The sequence below is a fragment of the Cetorhinus maximus genome, chromosome 10, assembly GCF_964194155.1.
Source record: "Cetorhinus maximus chromosome 10, sCetMax3.hap1.1, whole genome shotgun sequence".
Classification (NCBI taxonomy): Eukaryota; Metazoa; Chordata; class Chondrichthyes; order Lamniformes; family Cetorhinidae; genus Cetorhinus; species Cetorhinus maximus.
Genome location: NC_135888.1, coordinates 4144164 through 4166044, shown reverse-complemented (window position 1 = coordinate 4166044; position 21881 = coordinate 4144164). Strand labels below are relative to the sequence as shown.

General features: G+C 41.2%; 1 protein-coding gene across 12 annotated transcripts in view; it reads left to right on the top strand.

The window, feature by feature from the left end:
- LOC144685412 (DENN domain-containing protein 1A-like) overlaps positions 1 to 21881 on the top strand; it is a 604549-nt gene that overhangs the window by 508978 nt on the left and 73690 nt on the right. For 8 of the 12 annotated variants that reach the window (XM_078549860.1, XM_078549855.1, XM_078549858.1 and 5 more), the window contains 3 exons: positions 7234 to 7335; positions 11685 to 11775; positions 17951 to 17991. In XM_078549860.1, the coding sequence (XP_078405986.1) occupies positions 7234 to 7335; positions 11685 to 11775; positions 17951 to 17991 (234 nt within the window). The remainder of the gene's footprint in view (positions 1 to 7233; positions 7336 to 11684; positions 11776 to 17950; positions 17992 to 21881) is intronic. The other 4 variants (XM_078549861.1, XM_078549856.1, XM_078549859.1 and 1 more) reach the window with 1 other exon arrangement.

Below are 21881 nucleotides of genomic sequence, written 5' to 3'. Positions count from 1 at the left end.
TGGCTGATCTTCAGCTTCAACTCCATTTTCCCGCCTGCTCCCCATATCCCTTGATTCCATGAGAGACTAAAAATATATCTCTCTCAGCCTTAAATATATGCAATGATGGAGCATCCACGACCCTCTGGCATATAGAATTCTAAAGATTCACAACCCTTTGAGTGAAGAAATTTCTCATTTCAGTTCTGGCTTCGACTGAATAGATAAGAATGAAACCAGGTAACTGCAGTCCCACCCATCTGGATGACGGTAGAGAGGCATTGGAACAGAATTTTGTGGTCAACCACGTTAAAGGCTGTAGACAGGTCTGAAGGGAACATTCAATTATTACATATTAATATCTTAATTTTGCAAACTTATCAATTACTATTAGAACACTAGAAAGTTTAGAAACTGAGAGTTGAAGACAAATAACAAATAATAGTTCTAAATGATCATCCCGTTATCCTGAGATTTTGCCCCCTGTTCTAGATTCCCAGCCAGGAGAGCATTTGCCCAACAATCTGGATGAGCAGAGATTTCCTCCAACAAAATATTGGAAAGACAGAAGCCATTGTCTTTGGTCCCCATTGTCCCCTTGCCACAAACTCCATCCTTCTCCCTGGCAGCCATCTGAAACTGAACCAGACTATGTACGACCTTGATGCTCAGTTTGACCCTAAGATGAGCTTCCTACCACACCATCGCTAAGATGGGGTATTTTCACTTCCATAAAACATCGTCCGACGGGCTGCCCTGCCTCAGCTCATTCCATCCATGCTTTTGTTTCCTCTAGAATTTATTACTCTAGTACATTCCTGGATAGCCTTCCTAGTTCTGTCTTCTACAAGTAAGGTCATTCAAAACCCTGCTCCTGGCATCTTAACTTGCACCAAGTACTGCTGACTTATCTCCACTGTGCTCACTGGCCTATGTTACTGCCCGGTTAGACAACACCTTGACCTTAAAACTTTAATCCTCGTTTTCAAATCCCCCCCCAAGGCCTCACCCTTCCCTATCTCTGTGATCTTTTCCAGTCTTATAGCTGCCGGGATCCCTGCACTCCTCCAATTCTGGTCTCTTAAACTTTCCTGATTTTAATCGTTCCACCATTTGTGGCCATGCCTTCAGTTGTCAAGGCTCTAAGCTCTTGAATTCCCTCCCTGAATCTCTCCACCTCTCTACCTCTCTTTCTTCCTCCATGACATTCATTAAAACCTACCTCTTGGACCAAGTTTTTGGTCATCTGCCCTAATATCTCCTTATGTGGCTTGGTATCAAATTTTGTTTGGTACTGCTTATAAAGCACCCTGGGACATTATATTACATTAAAGGCAATATATAAATCAAAGCTGTTGTTGTTGTCTCTATTAATCAATTCTGACCAGCACTATACACATCAGATAGTACAGCCTAGGTCAATAGGGTTCCGTTCATTCAGGTCAACATTTTAGCATAATAAATCGTCTACTACAGTCTCAGAATTTTTTTAAACTATATTTAAACTATATTGACCATGTTGCTTCTAACTTTTGTTTTTAGGATCATTTGAGTTTTGTAAACTGCATAGACCACACTGCTACCGCATATGCACTGTTTAAAAAGAAGCTGCTGCTGTGTGGCGTTCAAGCTAATAAATGTTAATGCACAAAATAAAATGATCACAAAATGCAGGTAGGCCTTGAGGGTAGCAGAGTTGGCAGTTTCTGGCCTTGTGAAATGCTGCCCATCTGCTCACTGTCAGAGTAAGTTAGTGGTGCATTTGGATTCGTGCCCTAGAGTTTCAGCTCTGAGCTAGTCATGTGACAGTCGCCACGACAACTCGACAAGACTTGTAAACTGCTGCTTGCAGAGCCAGATGCTCCAGTGCACATGTGGTCTAATTATATGTCGTTTTCTTTACAATTATCAGAAAATTTGCACTGCTGTCTACATGCAAATGCTTAAAGGCATTATTGGCTCTTGCTTTAAATGAACCTGCTTGGGTTTGAATTGTTTTCACTAAGATACCTTTGCACCACACATACAATATTAGAAATTGCGGTTTAGACTGTAGTAATACTCAGAATTTTGGGATGTGAATCATCGAATGATAGCAGCACCATAGTATCTATTCAATGCATCATGCCTGTACTGGCTCATTGATAGTATCCAATTAGTTCCACTCATCTGCCCTTTCCCCATAGCCCTGCAAACTTTTCCCCATAAAGTAAGTGTCCAATTTCTTCTTGAAAAATTTTATTTAATCTGTTTCCACAAATCTTTCAGGCAATGCATTCCAGACCATAACAACTTGCTGTGTAAAAAGAATGTCTCCTCACCTCACCACTGATTGTTATGACAATAACCTTAAACCTGTGTCCTCTGGTTACTGCCTGTCTGCTACTGGAAGCAGTTTCTCTTATTTACTGTACCTTTGATTAGTGAATTGAAAAGAGAAGGTCTCACATATATTGAGGGAAAAATGAGCAGCTTGAACGCTCAAAATACAGCAAGCTTAACCAATGCAATTGCATTAATGGCATTAAAATAAGACCCAGTATTGAAGATCACAAAGGACAACATCAACTTGCTTTAATATAGTAAGTATTCCAAGACCTTTCACAGAGGAGAGAAGGATATTGAGCTGCATTGGAAAAAATGACCGAAAGCGTAGTCAAAGTGAAGGTTTTGGACAGGAGAAATTTAACAAAATGGGGAACTTCAGGTAGGGATTTTCAGAGAGTATGGTCAAGTCAGCTAAGACCCTGCCAATAATAATTAAGCATAGAGTGAGGCAACATATAAGTAGGATAGTCAGAAGATTGAAAGATACAGACTGGATCATAGAACTAGATGAACTTTCAGAAGTAGGTTGGATGAGGCCATGGATGCATTCGTAAACAAATTCAGTGAATTGGAGGACAGGCAGCCAGTGAAGATTGGTAAAGAAGGGTTAATAGGAGGGCAAAACAGGATGCTGTTTTCAAGTAGTTGGATTTTATATTGAGTGATGCCCAGCAGGCCAGTGAGAAGAAGGTCGGAGAAATTAAGTAACAAAAGCACAGATAAGAATTTGAGCAGTTGTGGGTTAAGATGGAAACCGTTGAGAGGTTAAAGTATGTTATCTTGGGTTTGGATAGGATAAGGGGTTTGAAGCTCAAACAGGGTGCAAGGTTGTACATCACCTGATCCAGCATGAGGGATCAGCCAAGATAGGGATGCAGCCTGGTTAAGTATTCAGAGGTTTTGACAGGAGCTAAACAAACTATCTTTGATTTTGCAAATGTTAAGCTGGAGGAAGTTCTGGCTCATCCATAACATTGCATCTGACGATCAGCAACCTTCACTGGCTGCCTGTCCTCCAATTCACTGAATTTGTTTACAAATCCATCCATGGCCTCATCCAACCTACTTCTGAAATTTCATCTGGTGCGATGATCCAGCCTATATCTTTCAACCTTCTGACTATCCGACTTATATATTGCCTCACTCTATGCTTAATTATCATTGGCAGGGTCTTAACTGACTTGACCGAACTCTCATCCTGAAACTCCCTACCTAAAGTTTCCCATTTTGTTAAATTTCCCCTGTTCAAAACCTTCACTTTGAGTACACTGTTGGTCATTTTCCCAATACAGCTCAGTATCCTTCTCTCCTCTGTGAAGCGTCTTGGAATGTTTGGAATGATAGTCAGTTAGTGGTTATGAGATTAAGGCTAATTGCAACAGATAGAACTGGCTCTTAATGGCGTATATATAAACTGACCTGGTGGATACAGATGCTGATGCCAAGGGTGATGTGTGAATGGAGAAAAGGAATGGGCAACAACTGGAACGTTGTGATATTCTAAGATGGTCATGCAGGTGAGAGAGAAATTACCACTATTCATTAATTCAGTGCCATACCACATAACTTTCCCTATGCGACACGATATTTCAGCTGAAATGATCACAAAGTTCACAGTTGCCAATACACATTTATTAAAATTATAATTTATGAATTCACTGAAAATGGCGGTGGTGTTTACTGATTGTAGTTTAATTACTTAAAGCTTCAGAGTAATAGCTACCTTCAGGAAAAAATAATGCAGGCAATAAAAGATACAGCAAGACTAAAATCAGTCACACATCAATCAGAACACTGATTTTGCTAATGTGTTAAAATTAGCAAGCCACAAGGTCTGAAATGTTAACTAAAAAAGGGAACTGATCATCTGAGAGGTGAACTGCTTTGCAATTTGTAAACTCCAATGGTATTGTTTTGGAGATGATCATCATACTGATTAGATATTCCTAGTTGACAATGTTACACAGAAGATGTTTGTTGACCCACTGACAGTGAATGTAAATGATGAGGCTGCACTTGTGGTGTTTACGATATTAAGCTCAACAAAATAGTATTTATATATTTTCTATTCAGCACAAAGTCATTTCTGACATCTTATTGAATGCCCCTAGTTTTTGTCATTCTCCTATTAAATAAACAGAATGTGACGACATAGTTGAACCCTGAGATCTAATGATAGAAGTATGCCGTCAGTTCCTTAATTTTAGCTCTGTTCCCGTGATAAGAGGGTGTGAACAGTCACCAGCTGTGGCTGCCCTGTACCCTGTTAGAATGTACAGACATACACTCCTGCAGTAATTGTTGGGTTACTGTGTACTACTCACCTTTGTTGTATTCTAGAAATTGATCTGTAACACCAATTTAGTCTTTTCCAGAAATCCTTATTTGATACCCCTTCCAAAAATAAGTTGTAAATATAGGGCAAAATGCCATGCCAAACATAGCCCAATTAACTTTGTTAATAAGATTCTATGGTAATGAATATCACTTCAACTACTATTTCTGTAAATGAAAGATTCAGTTGAAGGAATGCCTGTAATCCAGGCTCCTGCTTTATACAGTAAAGTCAACCTTGTACTATGCTTTCATTTCTCTAGCCATATTTTAGGTATGCCATGAAATACATAAACTAGAATAATACCCTTCTCATCACATTACTTAGAATTCAGCATGCTTACAGGCTGGAGAACATTCTGTAAAGATGGGAAGGATAAATAGTATGACATATGTTTAGAATAATTTTATTTGCATTTGTCGGCTGCATTTCTAACACTCAAAAGAAAGACAGCATTTACTTGAATATGTTTTTGCATTACATTCAATATTTCCAGTTTGTAAAATTTAGAAGCTGCTGACTTTTCAACTTTTCAATTCATATCTCTCTCATTAAATCAGAATTGAGAAATAGCTTCAAATTTCTGAATGATAAACTTCTATGGGTAATCTCAAACACCTTTCATCTACAATGGATGTAGGCAGAAGTAGTAATTATTTTAAATAGCAGGAATGTTGTTCTTAATATTGGCTCATGAGTTGGTATGAACAAAATGCAAAATGAATGATAGAATATCCATTCATAAGCAGTATCTTCAAATTGTACTTCAAAGGTTGAGGAATATTCTAGGTACTTAATTGTTTATCTTGTACTTGCCTTTTATCTGTCTCCTATAATGAACCATTTCGAGTATTACATTCTATGCTGCTGTAAGCCTGAGGATGTTGCCTCAGGTAATATGGAGGACATTACAGAAATTAACCCCAAATTCTATGGTTGAACCTCAAAGAGTGACCTTGTTTATTTGAAGAATACGTGGATAGGATAAAATTCACAAGAACTTGATATAAATAACAGGAGCGAATGGTGAGTGTGAGAGGGGGCAGAGGAAGCCGGTAGGGTGAGGGGGTGTCAGTAACAGTAGAAGGGGTGGTGAGAGTTGTTGGTGGGGACATGGAGGCAAACACAGACCCTGGGGGTTGGAAGGAGGACATTGGGCAGGTCAATGTGATTGGGAGTGGGATTTTCAGGAAGGTTGGGAGCATGCATGTTCACCTGGACATCTTGGAATGACAAGGTTTTGGGCTGTAGGGTAATGGTGGGGAGGTGGAAGATGATGCCGGGGGGGGGTGGACTGTGATGGGGAAAAGAAGTAGTAATTATTTAAAATAGCAGGAATGTTGTTCTTAATATTGGCTTATATTCATGGGCAGAATTTTGCCGTCAGTGAGCAGGGGGTGGGGCCCGCTCGCCGATGCGTAAAATGACGCGGGATGAGGTCTGGCGGAACCCCCCCGACATCATCCCGCCCCATTTAAATTTTCAGGAAGGCGGGGGCGCAGAAAAATCAACTGCACGCCCGCCGACCTGCCAGTGGCCATTTGAGGCCATTGACAGGATCATTTAAACAATTAAAGGACCTGCCTGTCCAGCCTTAAGGTTGGTGGGCAGGCCAGGAGCCCTGGCGGCAAATAGAAAAAATATGAAACCTCATCCAGCGGCGAGATGAGGTTTCATGCAGGGTTTTAAAAAGTTTAATAAAGTTATAGTATAAATTATGAACATGTCCCATCTCATGTGACATTGTCACATGAGGGGGACATGTTAGGGAATTTTTTTTTTTCTATTTTCAATCTTTTCCAAAGTGGAAGCGATCTCCCTGAGGCTGCACTTAGCCTCAGGGAGATGGACGCTCTATCGTGCGTGAAAGTGCGCACCCTCGCTTTTGGGGAATCCCCCCACCCGCACAGGGAGCGCATAGCGCTTCCCACCGGATGTCACGCTGGGCGGGCCTTAATTGGCCCGCCCACGTAAAATGGCAGTGCGGCCCGCTTCTCCGGCGGGGATCGGCTCCCTGCCCGCCGGAAATTGGGTCGGGCCCACCCGACAGGCAGAAAATTCTGCCCCATGTGTTGGTATGAGCAAAATGCAAAATGAATGATAGAATATCCATTCATCCCATTCATAAACAGTATCTTCAAATTGTACTTCAAAGGTTGAGGAATATTCTAGGTACTTAATTGTTTATCTTGTACTTGCCTTTTATCTGTCTCTTATAATGAACCATTTCAATTATTACATTCTATGCTGCTGTAAGCCTGAGGATGTTGCCTCAGGTACTATGGAGGACATTGCAGAAATTAACCCCAAATCCTATGGTTGAAGCTCAAAGAATGACCTTGTTTATTTGAAGAATACATGGACAGGATAAAATTCACAAGAACTTGATATAAACAACAGTATTTGAAACCGTGACTCATTTTCTGTGCACCCCTGATTTTAATAAAAGTTCATTATAGGAAACACCCAGAGTTTCTCTCAGCCACCCTTGAATTGTATGATTGAAGCTCGGTAGTGTTTGTTATTTCATATCTGTTTAATGGCCCAATGAGCTCCACCACGTTACATTATAATCTTGCCATTGTTTCCAGGAGGAACCCATAACTTTCAATGAAGATGTTTTTGTTTCACACCGCTCCAGTGCCATGAGACAGTTCCTGCAAAATGCCATTCAACTACAACTCTTCAAACAGGTAAGAGATTAATGTTACCCTTTAGGATAGTTGGCAGCACACATCACCCTCACTGTTTTGGCATTCTATTGAAAAGTTAAATGCAAGTTGTACCACAACTGGGTAATTTTTCAGTGAGATTGACTAAAAGTAAGTTGTTCTCCATATAAAATTCCAAAAATAAACACTGGCTTAAAAGCAATCATTATGGAAGATGCTAAATGTAACACTGAAGTTATCAGAAGAATTGAACTAGCAAGAGGTGCTTTCAACAGAATGAATTTGATTTGAACAACAAAGAATAAGCATGTGTAGACAAAAACATTTACTCAGATGTTCTGTCTGGTCAGCATTTCTCTATGACTGTGAAACCTGCACTGTAGACAACCAGGTGATTAAAAGACCCCGAAGCCTTTTGCAATGTGGGCATATAGAAGAATGCCTAGAATATCTTGGAAAGAGAGAGTAAACAATGAGAATATCCTGGGAGGAATGAAATCCAGAAGAGGCATGATAGACATCATCCAGAGCCAAAAATACAGAACACTGCTTGAAGGTCACATCAATGGTAAAAGGAGGAAGAAAGACTAAGGTCGCAATCGTCCACTCCCGTTGGTGGTGGGCGTCATTGCGGGGTGGGGGGGGAGCAATATGGCGAGAAGGCCAAAATTTTTTTTCACGCTAGCATGAAATCACAGCGGGATCATCCGATGATGTCGAACCACAATCCCACTGGAGGCCAGCGTGAACCCGATTTGCATCCCACTAATGGGTTGCAAAGTAAGGCCCGACTGGAATCGTCCCCCCCACGCCCGATTTAACATTATGCCATTGGGAAAACATGCCGGCCCAGAACACGTCTGGATAAGCATGACGTGCAGAAGTCAGGAGTTAACTTTAGGGCCTTGCTCAGATCGCAGACATCTGAGGGAAAGATGATGCTGGAGTCCTAAAGCTTCCGGACCCTGAAGGAACAGGTGCATCGCATCCTGGGTGGATTCTCATGCAAATGGCGCCGCCGGGAAGCAGCTCTCGGAAGGTGGGAGGTCTCCATGCAGCAGCTTCGACTTCGCTGAGGCTTCTGACCTTCACAGATTTTGCCATGGGCTCACACCATCTCCCATTGTCTCCATTCATGCTTCGGGCCTGCTTTGGAACTTCATGGACTTTGCCATGTGCAGATATGGATGATTAGTGAAGGTGGTGGGAGAGGAAGGTCTAGATGTGAGTGGGAGAGGAAGGTGGACCGGGGGGGGGTGTGGAAACAAAGGGGTCGGGGGGTGGGGGTGGGGGGAAAGGACAGTGTCCGTGGAAGGAGAGAGCATGGCGGGAGGAGGGTGTAGCAGGGGAGAATGCTGCAAGTGGGAAGGTAGGTGTAAGGGAGGGAATTCGGAGGGGGACAGGTAGAGGAAGGAGTAAGGGGGAGGGGGTGGAATGTCCAGGTAAACGTGCTAGGGAGGGGTCTGTGGAGTTAATGACTGCCTCCTGAGGAGCGAACTGAGGGTGGGCGTGGTAGGAGGGAATGGCGAGTGTAAAAGGGGGCATAGGAAGCCAGTAGGGTGGAAGGGTGAGGGTGTGTCGGTAATGGTAGAAGGGACGGTGAGAGTTGTTGGTGGGGACACAGAAGGGGGTGGGAAGGAGGATGTCAGGCAGGTCAGTGTGATTGGGGGTGGGGTTTTCAGGAAGATAGGGAGCATGCACTTACACCTGGACATCCTGGAATGACAAGGGTTCGGGCTGTAGGGTAATGGTGGGGAAGTGGAAGATGATGCCAGGGGGTGGACTGTGATGGGGAAAAGGGCAGGGGTGACTGGGGAAGGGAAAGGATGGGGGTACTAATCAGAAACTTAATGACTGTCATGTTTCTCAAATTGAAAGTGAGTAGAGCCTCATGTTGGATGGGCACAGGTGCTGTTTGGGAGTGAAATCAGTGGGTGGGCGGCGATGCGGGTCAGCTCAGATGGAGAACTGAAAGAGAACCCCAGCAGGCAGCATTCAAAATGCTCAGGACAGTGAGATGAGTATGATGGATGAAGGCTCCACGTGTGTGGGAGAGTGCTTGCACGCAAGGCCCTGCCCCACACATACAACTATCCCTTCAGAATCATTCATGGTCCGGCTGCACGCATCTGAATTCCTAATGGGGGCAATGCAGGGGGAGGACGTGCAAAGCCTATAAATGAGCGGAAAGACAACATTACACAATATTCATTGAAAGTGAATATATTTTCAGATCACAGTGACGAAATGTGTTCACCCACGCAACCATTTATGATCAGAATTTCTTAACTATTCTAGACCTACCACTTCTTCTAGGCACTGCCCTGACATCTGCAGCAGGGGTGGATGGTTGGCCCTGGTTGCCTCCGATAACTTTGGCATGTGCTCTCTGGAGAACTGAGGCCTTGAGGGCCCCGGTTTGCTTTGTCTGTCCTCCTGTGGGCCAGCTGCTCCCTCTGCGGTGACACAGAACGAGGTTGAGGAGGTCACAGGCAAAGGGGACTTGGAAGAAGCAGACAGCTTCTGAGATTCCTGAATGGATGACCCATGGGCATCCAGCTGCCACTCCTCCTCACTTTGGGTACCCGATGGCCCTGGCCTGACTCCTTGAGGAGTTCCACTGCAGGAGTTCTCCCATGGCTACCGCAATGGAGTGCAGGTCTGCGTGCACCTGCGTGTTCTGCTGGCCCAGGGTCTCCATGGTGTTCACCTTCCTTCCCATGGATGTCACAGGTCCCTCCCACAGAGACACAGAAAAACTGAAGAAACATCAATTTTAAGCAGTTTGAAGCCAAGACCCCAGAGAGACTGGAGCAACAGGGGTTAGATAGCCAGTCCCAAACTAAGGAAAAACCCCAAAAATCCAGAGGAGTGGAAGAGGGGCAAGTCCAAAGAAGACCTTTTGATCAAAGGAAGGTCTGGAACCTGGAAAAGGTCCTCTTCATGAAGTTAGGAGTGAATGGCAGAGAGAAAGGCTCCATGCTTCAGATTTAAAGAGACAAAAGCTGAAGAAAGCAGATTTAAAGCAAGAACAGTTTGCAAGAGGCAAGAAGGTCCAAAGGGACAGCCGAAGGTCTGTAACTCTTTGCTACGGGCATGTGAAGCAGTGGTACTGAATCGGTGAGAGAGAGTGCATGGAAGACGGCTTGAACGCATGTGACGACCAAGGGAAGAGGAACATCGGAAGGAGAGTTCGAGACCCTAGAGGTGAACCCTTGCGGAAGGCGTCTGAGGGAAAGCATCAGTTTGGGAGAAGGTTCCAAAGCGAGTTCTTGGAGTGTGGAGTTTGGAAACCCTCGTGTGAAAGACGTAGTTCAGTGAGACTGGTTGGCTCACTGTGTGACAAACATCTGGGGAGAATTGAGGAGCGATCCATAGCATCTGGCTGAGGTGGCATCTGTCACTTGGTTTCAGAGTGTGGTGTGTCTGACCACAGGGTGCCTATTGGTTTACATGGGCTGTGTATTTACTGTGAACATTAAAGTATAAGATAGCTTTTGTAACATGTGTTATCCTTACAAATCTGTATGTATCTGTAAAGGTATAGTTGTGGGTGAAGGAGTGTTGCAATATAGTTCATCTTTTCTTGTTTAATAAGTGCTTTATTCTTTTGTTAAAAGTTCATCAGCTGACTCCTGTGACTTTGTTCAGTAGCTACTCTCCACGTATCTAAACAAACAAATAAAAGTTGGGATCTATCAAGCTGGGTTCCACCCTGGGATCAGGCTTGTCCAGGGGTAACCTCATGTTAGGGATCATAACGGGTAACTCCCAGGATTTTGATAGTGGGAGATTCAGCAATGGTAAGGCCATTTAATGTCTTGGGGAGATGGTTAGATTCTCTCTTGTTGGAGATGGTCATTGCCTGGCACTTGTTTGGCGTGAATGTTACTTGCAACGTATCAGCCCAAGCCTGAATATTTCCATGTCTTGCTGCATTTGGGCACAGATTGCTTTAGTATCTGAGGAGTCGCAAATGGTGCTGAACATTGTGCAATTATCAGCTAACATCCCCACTTCTGACCTTATGATTGAGGGAAGGTCATCGTTGAAGTAGCTGAATGTGGTTGGGCCTAGGATACTGACTCAGCATAATAAATTAGAGGCTTTCACTTAATAAAGAACACCCAATTCCTAAATTGCATCTCTTTATTCGTCCATATATGTTAAATCTACGATCAGAAGTGTAACATTTGGTACAATAGTGTATTCACTTTTGTCTGATTTACAGATTCTTTTAATTAGCTCATGCTTATTAATGGTGTTTGACAGTACAAAAATTGTAAGTCCTGTGCTTTCTCCAATATCCTGCTTTGAGAGTGTCACGCATGTGAACAGTTGTTTTCTCAAAAAAATTGTTTTTTTTTCAGTTCATTGATGGTCGACTAGATCTCTTGAATTCTGGGGAAGGGTTTAGCGACGTGTTTGAAGAGGAGATAAACAATGGCGAATATGCAGGTGGTAAGGCCTTACTGAGCCGATTTCATTATCGTGAAGCTGAAAAGATTGTTTTGCTGATATTTAGGGCTCAAAATTAAGGACATGTGCCAGTTAATTGGCTTTGTCTTTTGAGAAGCAAAATTGAGTTTGTAAGATGGATACTTTTGAATGATGAAGATTCTTGCTTTGATTCACTTACATTTGACACCATTATTGCACCCTAGGTCCCCTATGGGTATAGCGTAGGTTAGCTTATAGCGGTGAATATCATGTAGATGCACATTCTCATATCTTTATTGATTTATGTGGACTATGAGCTACTTCTCACAAATCAGATTAATAGATACTTCCTTTTTTGTCATGGATGTCATACAATGCCAAAAAAAAAGAGGTCCGCGCAATGATTTTGGGATTTATCAGATTCTTTTAGTTTTGGGTGTATTTCAGAGGTGCTGAGAATATGTGATAAAGGAATATGCTGCATTTTTTTAATATTCCTGTATCAAATGCATCTCTGTGATGTCTTTTTAAAAATAAATGATCAAATTAGAAATTGGCAGGAAAAATAAAAGGGAGGCATATTATCTTAATGGTGAGAGATTGCAGAACTCTGATATGCAGAGGGATCTGGATGTCTTAGTGCATGAATCTCAAAAGGCTAGTATGCAGGTACAGCAAGTAATTAAGAAAGCTAATAGACTGTTATCATTTATTGCGAGGGGAATTGATCACAAAAGTAGGAAGGTTATGCTTCAGTTATACAGGGCACTAGCGAGACCATATCTGGAGTACTATGTACAGTATTGGTCACCTTATTTAAGGAAGGATGTAAATGTGTTGGAAGCAGTTCAGAGAAAGCTTACCAGACTAATACCTGGAATGGTGGGTTGTCTTATGAGGAAAGGTTAGACAAGCTAGGCTTGTATCCGTTGGAGTTTAGAAGCGTAAGAGACGGCTTGATTAAAACATATAAGATTCTGAGGAGACTTGACAGGGTAGATGTGGAGAGGATGTTTCTTCTTGTGGGAGAATCTAGAACTAGGTAGGGGTCACTGTTTAAAAATAAGGGGTCACCCATTTAAAATGGAGGTGAGGCGAAATGTTTTCTCTGAGAGTCGTGAGTCTTTGGAACTGGCTTCCTGAAGAGGCGGTGGAAGCAGAGTCTTTGAATATTTTTAAGGCAGAAGGTGGATGGATTCTTGGTAAGCAAGGGGCTGATAGGTTATCGGGGGAGATGGGATGCAGACTTGAGGTTACTATCACATCAGGCATGATCTTATTAAATGGCGGAGCAGGCTCAAGGGTTCGAATATCCTACTCCTGCTTCTTGTTAGTATGTTCTTATGTAACTTTTCTTGAGGCTCAAGACTGAGAAACATGCGAGCCAAGGCTCAGCAACAGGATGTTGTGTTCTATCCTGAGCCTCAAACACCATCTGTGAGCAGGAGGCCACCCAGCCCCTGGAAAGCGTTTTTAAACATTTTTTGTTTTTAAAGAAAAAGTGTCAAAATTGTATTTTTGAAAGGATTACCAGGAGACAACACAATGGGCCTCATTCTTGTATGTTCTGTATCTTTTTAATTTCCATAAAAATTACATTTAATTTTTGTAAGAGAAAGGGTTTCAAATGTGATGCAGAACTAGAACTTGTAATGAAAGTTTCTTTTAATTTAAAATAAAATTTGTTATCAAATTCTAGGTGACAGTCTATAAGATATAGAAACTGCAGCAGTTGTTAACTAAGGTTGATGAAATTAGTATTGGTGATCCTAGCAACAAAAAATGATAGCCATATTGTATCACATTATTTTAAAACTCTTAAAGGGAGGAGCATTTGTGTGGATGCAGTCGTGTAATGCCTATGAAAGAAAAATCCAGTTTACACAAAGGTTAAGTTTTATTTAATGCAGATCAATTTAAAAGCCAAAAAAAGGAACTTTGCCCCTGAACTTTAGAACTCGAAATGTTAACTTTGAGCAAGATGAATTTGGTGGTATGCACTATTTAATAACCTTGTGCTAATATGTGTAAAGGCAGATGAAGTTTAGGCACAAGGGGTTTCTCACTACTCTCTCTCTCACCCTTCAAAAGCAGTGAATCTTGCTCCATTGTTGAACAAAGTACATCTTTTAGAAGCACATGACTAATTATTTAAATCTTAAACTAAAAAAAAAATTATACATCAAAAAATAGATACCTTCCCAAGAATAAAAAAACAGGGCACACTAGTCTGGCTGTTTTATATTTTAATCCTTTCATTATTGTTTTTAATCTGTCTTTTTTTGTCCGTCCTTTAATCCTTGCAGCTGGATTGTTATTGTGCTTAATGTATGCAGAACTAAAGTTTACTTTGGTAACACAGTCATTGTAATTAAATTACTTTTCATAAGGCTGAAGGTGAATTCTGTCCAAGCATTAGAAAAATAGCCTAGTGATAGTGAAATCTATAACTTTTAGGAAGTCTATATTGAATAGAATCGCACCAAAGCTGTTGATGAATCGATGAAGAAAGACACAGGAAAAACAATTACTGCTCTGATAGCTGGAAGGAAATTGCTGCAAAAACAAAGCTAGACAGAAACAAAGGGGAAACAATTACAAATAGCCTGAATGCAGGTTCAGAACTGGGGTCAACAAAATTAAAATAATAGGAGAAAAAGTGACTAGAACAGGAAAAAAAAACATTTAAAAGGGCAGAAATGAAAGCAGGCATGTTCAAAAGAATAGAACAAAGAATGAGACAGCACATAGCATGTGCAAGAACGAAACCCATGATCAAAATGAACAAGATAAGGCATCTTTATTGATTTTCTTCCCCACATCATTTTAAAATGATACATTTTATGTGGATTTCACGTTATGTGCAAACATTAAGATTTAATTTCAATATTCATTTTTTTAGCATTAGTGCATTTTGAAATTATGTTCTTGGAGTTGTGTCAAAGTGATATCAGTATGTTAAAATACATTAGCTGATTATTGCATTTAGTATTTTTATGCACAGTGCAGCAGTGGTTATTTCTTTCCACTGACTGGAATATTGGCTTCAGCGTGACTATGATTATTACATTATAATTCTTTTGTAAAAATAAAAGATTACAGACCAAAAAAATGGTGAAAGCAAAAGGATGATCTGAGAGCAAGGTCTATGTGAAAGGTACAGTAATAAGACGGACAGGAACTGTCTGACAATAGGGCGTACATGTGAAAGGGATATTATTACAATAGAAGAAGAAAAGGGAAAAGAAGCAAAGAGGAATGTGAACAGGATCAAGAAATCAGGATATAATCATTTTCATCCTGTCTTTTCCTATTCCTCTTTTTATCTTTTTCAGCTATTTTTTCTTGATTCTTCATGGTAGCTTGGAATTTCCAAATATTTATCTGATTGTGCTCTTAATGTAAAGGTTGAGAAGGTGGGGGGTCCGAGGGGGTGCACATGGAAGGAAGTGGACAGCTTGTGTTCATCCTGGTTTTCGTGACTGCATAAATAACAGAGGCATTGTATTTGTTATTCTGTCAACTGATTGATTAATATTCACATTGGTCCAGATCTTCCGGTCTCTGGATGGTCATACCTTAGAGGTAAGCCAGAAGATGCACTGGAAGGCCCCATGCACTGACTACACAGGGCTTGTTTGGGAAGTTTCAACTTCCGTTGGGCAATTACCCTGCATTTGGAATCCTCCGAAACTCTGATTTAAAGCCAGGATCTTTGGATGGTTCCAACTCACTTAGCAGAATAGTTACCCAGGAAATGTTAGAGGGATTAAAACCAGCTCCAACTCCTGAGTAACTACACCAGTAATTTCCCCGATCCCCAAACCTCTGACTACCTTCCCAACCACTTGACTACCCCCGACTAACCCCCACACCCTGACCAGCCTCCCCCTAAACTGAGTATCCTGCCAACCGCCTGACTAATCCCCGAACTGACTACCACCCCCACCCCCTGAATACCTCCCCCTCTCTCCGGCCCCCTCAACCCATTGTAGCCCCCTCACCCACTTACCGTATGGACTTAACCTTCTCTCCTTAGTTTGTAAAGGAATATTTAAACTTTCTGGTTTACGGTAGCTAGTGCCGAAAAAGGGGGATGTGACATGGCCTCCCCACCTCCCTCCCCCCCCCCCCAACCCACCCATCCCGCCCTCGACCTTCCTACACCACAAGGGAGAGACTCCAGGAGCAGGTATGCTCCACATTTTCCAGGCAGCCGGGTTCAGCAGGCTGGGTGAGAAACATGGAGCTCCAGTGTGAGGTAATTAAAAAGGAGCCAAGTGGCAATCTGACGGTGATTGCCACTCCTCAGAAGATTCAGCCCATAGTTGTAGAAAGGTTAGCTTGTTTCACATTAGTATGCCGGTTGCAAAATCTCATGCATTGATGTACTTAACACAAAAGAAGGTAGGAGCCGTGACAAAGAAAACTTGAGGAAAACAAAATCAAGAGGGAAATGATCGATTAGAACATCAGAAAATAAAGATGGAAGAAAGAAAAGATTCTGATAGTGGAAGAACGATAAGCAAAGAGAAATAATATATAAGATCAGATTGTTGCTCAACATCATCCTCATTTCTTGAATCCACGGGATATTTCCTGCCTGTAGAATATTTCTAGATGTTTCTCCTGGTAATCTCTCAAACTCCATTCTATTACTATTATTCAAGACTGATTCTTACACTCCTTCATAAACTATACACAGTTTATTTTTCTGTACTTCTCAGCTTTGTCATTTAATCTCTCCCTACATGTCTATCCACTTACCCATCTTATCCATCTCTCACAAACAAAAATACCTGGAAAAACTCAGCGGGTCTGACAGCATCTGCGGATTTAGTTTTTGTTTTGGATTTCCAGCATTCGCAGTTTTTTGCTTTTATCCATCTCTCATCCTTGGAAGTAGAGATCTGTTGATCACTGTTGTCGGATTATTCACCCAATGCCAAGCTATTACCTACGTCAAAATCTCAGTGTTATCAGTTCAACTGACCACAACATTTAACACATATGGAATCTAAATCTTTTTTTTCTTAGTTGAGGCACTTAGAAAGTAAATTTTGCAAGTATATAGTTATATAGGAATCCAAGTGTCCTGTTTAGTCTTTTATTTCTATTATTCATTTTGTTTTAATACAGTTATTGCCATAGTAATACTTCCAACACAAGGGTCTCTCACAGCCAAAGGCAACACCAAAGTAAACTTCCCAAATTTTCTAAGGCGAGGACAACCAACTTCAGGAAATCATTGGTATAGAGTCAGTAGCTGTGCATCATGGGCAGCATTAAACCTGTATTATACCAATATAACAGCAATATCACTTTTCTTCTTTCTTTCTCTACTCATCTAAATTAATTTACTTTTGTTTGCTCCAAACCCAGGTAAACAAAGGTGGCTGGCATCCTGTATCTGTAGAAATCTCAAAGAAAAGGATGTAACATTTTGCAACACCAAGCAGTTTGCATATATGGAGATAACTTGCCCATATAGATTTGCCTTGCACAGTAATGGAATTGCATTGGCTTCAATTAAACTAAATATCAGGCTGAGTATAAGACGTATGGCCAATGTGATACTACCTGTTGCATGGAACTTTCAAGGCAAATTTCTACCCCTTGATGTACGTTAATTGTATATCATTTGTGTTCAATTACATGCAGGGGTAGGGCATTAATTAAAGTTGCACTTGAGCACATGTAAAGAGTCACTTATTGAAACTGTGGGGAGGTTGGGTTGGGGAGGTGTATGCTTGTAGTGTTTCACTCTGTAAATAAACGCAAGACTGAGTAAAGATTGGCTCCAGTACTATCCTTCACTACCTGGTTTTCTGGATGAGAACAATATCCAGTTTAAAGTTGCAGCCAATTTCGATTAGAAATGAGCAAACCCAATGGAACTGGATTTGCCATCAAAGCCTTGATCATCAAATGACATACTATGTCATTTCCTTTGTCCTTAAATGTTTACATAGCCTTTCAAAAAAACAACTATTTGGCTGCATCCTGCCCTTCTCCAAACAAAAACAAAATACCGTTCCTATATCATATGGCATGATTGTAAAATCCTATGATACTTTTTTCAATGATTTTTGAATGGACTATTAAAAAAAACTTGAACTATTGTAACCCTTTGACTTGAATGTTGTTGTTGATGTAAGGTGACTTTCCAAGTAAAACACCTTTCTGCTTTATGTAGGAAGTGACAAATCTTACCATCAGTGGCTGTTCACAGTGAAGGTGAGTGGAATCTGTTGTTCTTACTGGAATGTTAAGGGCATTAAAAGCTTTATTAAATGGAAAAATTGTCAGTCGAAGGATAAACTGAACATAAATTTCCTTTATATATGCACCGAGGTGTTCTTCAAAAAGTCTATATAGTTAAATATATTAATGCATTTGAACTGATTGAAGAGCACAGCCTAGGATCCCATAGTATCTAGATACTGGCCCTATGTCAGGATTTGATAATGCTGTACATTAGTTTTCTAGATTTTCCCAGGTCTTCTTCATTGGCCTTTGTCATCTGCTTTCTTGAGTTTTTTGCTAGAATGTGCATGAGTAAATGGCTCAGAGAAATAAACTAGGTGATCTTACTTCCTCCTTCCCTGTAAAAAGCTGCCTCGTCTGCGCTCAGCGACACACTAGATAGTGCAAGGTCCAACTTCCAGTTGCACTATGGGGAATTGCAGTCCTAATCTTCCTCCTGTAGCAATGCCAACACGCTAATCATTATCTATTATTTGGAAACCATCCTGCTTAACATCTACTAAATGTGTATTTGAATTCATTTCCAATAATGAGTTTACAAAATAATGACAGAGTTTAGCTGATTTTTATAGTATGATTTGAAACCATATTTCAAATAAAGTTACATTTTCTGATATGCTCAGTTATTTCCAAGCAACACCTATTTAAAATAATATTGCCTTACTGAATTATGTAGTAACAAATATTCCACTTCTTTTATTTGCCATAATGTACATGGTGGTGAATAACGACTTTTCTTAAAGGATATGGACTTTGGACAAACTCAAATTTGGTCTGAAATTACATAGAAGAGGATATTTCAAGCCTCTCACCTTACATAACACTAACTGAAAAGCACTTGCTAATTTTGTACACTGCGTCGCCAGAGAAAAGTAGAAACATTCCCTCATTGAAAATGTTCTTAAAATTAAGTAAAATTTCTCGTGTGCATTTTATCAGGTGAAAGGGAAGTATTAGCATCTTCAACTCAAGTAATTTGACAGCTGTATTTGCCAGATTATGTCCTTGTAGATGTAAACTCAAATTTAACTCCTGATGAAACGTTTTTAACTGCCGGACCTTATTTGTATCAAACCAGTCAGCTGTTCAGTCATTTCTGACAGAAAGCAGCATTGACTCTTGGGGAAGGATGAAAATTAGGTAGCCCCGAGGCTGTGGGTAGCTGGGTAAGCCTATGGAGTGGGCAAAAATGTTTCTGAGTGTCTCATGGCTGGACACAAAGCTGGGGGCAACGGAGGTCCAGACCTTCCTTGTAAGGCATGCAGGAGCTGGTTAAAATTCCATTGCAGTCACGTGCATCATGAGATGCTGAGTCGCATTTATTAACGAGATTCCCACTGGAGCCTGCCTCATTCACCACCAGAATCATCAGTGAGAAAACCACAGATAGGTGGGAAATGGAGCTGCTCCATTTTAACTGTTGCCCCACTCTGTTCCTGTCGATAGACTGGAGTTAAAACTGTTTCTTGTGTGTGCAACGATGCTGTCTTAAACATTTAAATACATACTTCTACAGTTGAGTTCAGTTTTTGTGTCATACTCTGAACGACTGTCTGCAAATGATTTAAAAATAGAAAGCTCTGTTTCTAATTGGCTTATATTAGTAAAGGAAGCTTATGCATTAGCAATTCAATTCCATAAAATATTTCCTGTTTGGATTTTTCTTTATTTCAGTTCAATATAAATATTCTTTACATGCTTAATTAAGCCTAATTACCTTAGTAACAGCAGAATGAGAACAAGTCTTGAAAGCATAAATGCAAGGGGCATTTCTCTGACCTATTTAAAAATGCATGGAAATTAAATACATGACATTCCACACTTATCAGAGACTGTAGAAAGAACATGAACAAATATGTGCATTTTTGTTTAAGAAAATAAAGATGGATGCATGAATACCTGATGAATCCACCATTTTGAGAGTTTCTTTTAATAATGTTGACATAAAGCAGAGTTAATGAACTGAGACAATTTTGTATTGTTTCTGCACTGTGAGCAATGTGGAGATGCAACTACCACCCCACACAGCTACACTCAAGACTAATGTGTCTGCCAGTGCAATATGAGAAATTTGAGCTGAATTTTTATTACACATGTAGCATTGCCATGTTTAGGGCCACTTTACAGAATTATTCTCTAAATTTTCCTCCAATTTTTTTTTAAAGTGAATGGACAGTCTTCAACTAAATAAGTAAGACAGACTATCCCTCCCCATCTTTCTCAACCTGTACGCAACCTCTGACCTGGTAATTACACCATCCTCCTCTAGTACCCGCTCCATTATTATCTAGCTGGGTGTGGCTGTATTTGTCTGGTTCCATTCTTATCTATCTAATCGTAGCCAGAGAATTACCATCAGTGGTTTCTCTTCTCATTCCTGCACAGTTACTTCTGGTTTCACAGAATCTCACAGTGCAGAAGAGGCCCTTCAACCCATCGAGTCTGCACTGACACATGAGAAACACCTGACCTACCTACCTAATCCCATTTACCAGCACTTGGCGTTATGACATGCCAAGTGCTCATCCAGGTACTTTTTAAAGGATGTGAGGCAACCCGCCTCCACCACCCTCCCAGGCAGCGCATTCCAGACCATCACCACCCTCTGGGTAAAAAAGTTTTTCCTCATATCCCCCCTAAACCTCCTGCCCTTCACCTTGAACTTATGTCCCCTCGTGACTGACCCTTCAACTAAGGGGAACAGTTGCTCCCTATCCACCCTGTCCATGCCCCTCATAATCTTGTATACCTCGATCAGGTCGCCTCTCAGTCTTCTCTGCTCCAATGAAAACAACCCAAGTCTATCCAACCTCTCTTCATAACTTAAATGTTTCATCCTAGGCAACATCCTGGCGAATCTCCTCTGCACCCCCTCCAGTGCAATCACATCCTTCCTATAATGTGGCGACCAGAACTGCACACAGTACTCCAGCTGTGGCCTCACCAAGGTTCTATACAACTCCAACATGACCTCCCTACTTTTGTAATCTATGCCTCGATTGATAAAGGCAAGTGTCCCATATGCCTTTTTCACCACCCCACTAACATGCCCCTCCGCCTTCAGAGATCTATGCACACACATGCCAAGGTCCCTTTGTTCCTTAGAACTTCCTAGTGTCATGCCGTTCATTTAATACTTCCTTGGCCCCTCCTATTTGCCCCCTCAGCGACATCATCAGAAAACACAACATCAGTTTCCACATGTACACTGATGACCACTGCCTCGCAACCCTTCCACTGTCTCCAAATTGTCAGACTGCTTGTCTGACATTCAGTAATGGATGAGCAGAAATCTCTGATTAAATATTAGGAAGACTGAAGCAATTGTCTTTAATCCCCACCACAAACTCTGGTCCCTCGTCACCAACTCCATTCCTCTCCCTGACAACTGTCCAAGACTGAACCAGACTATTCACAACCTGGTTGCCATATTTGACCCTGAGATGAGTTTCTGACCACCTGACTGTGCCGTCACCATTATCCGAGTGTGTCCCTGCCTCAAATCCTCTGCTGCTACAACCCTCATCCAAGTTTTTCTTACCCCCAGACATGACTATTCTAACACATTCCTGGCTGGCCACCCACATTCTACTCTCCAGTAACTTGAGGTCATCCAAAACTCTGGTGCCTGTGGCCTAACCTGCATTTAAAAACTCATTCGCGGAAAACAGCTTAATTTCATTATCTAAAGCAGACACTTGCAGATGTTCATCAATTTGAACTTAATCTTGAATCTCTTATTAATCCAAGACCAAACCTGCTACTGAAAAAATACGAGATTCTGTTTTTTGAAGCTGGTGCAATGAAATTTAAAATGCGGTTCTGTTTTTTTTAATGTATCTACCCTAATATAATGTACA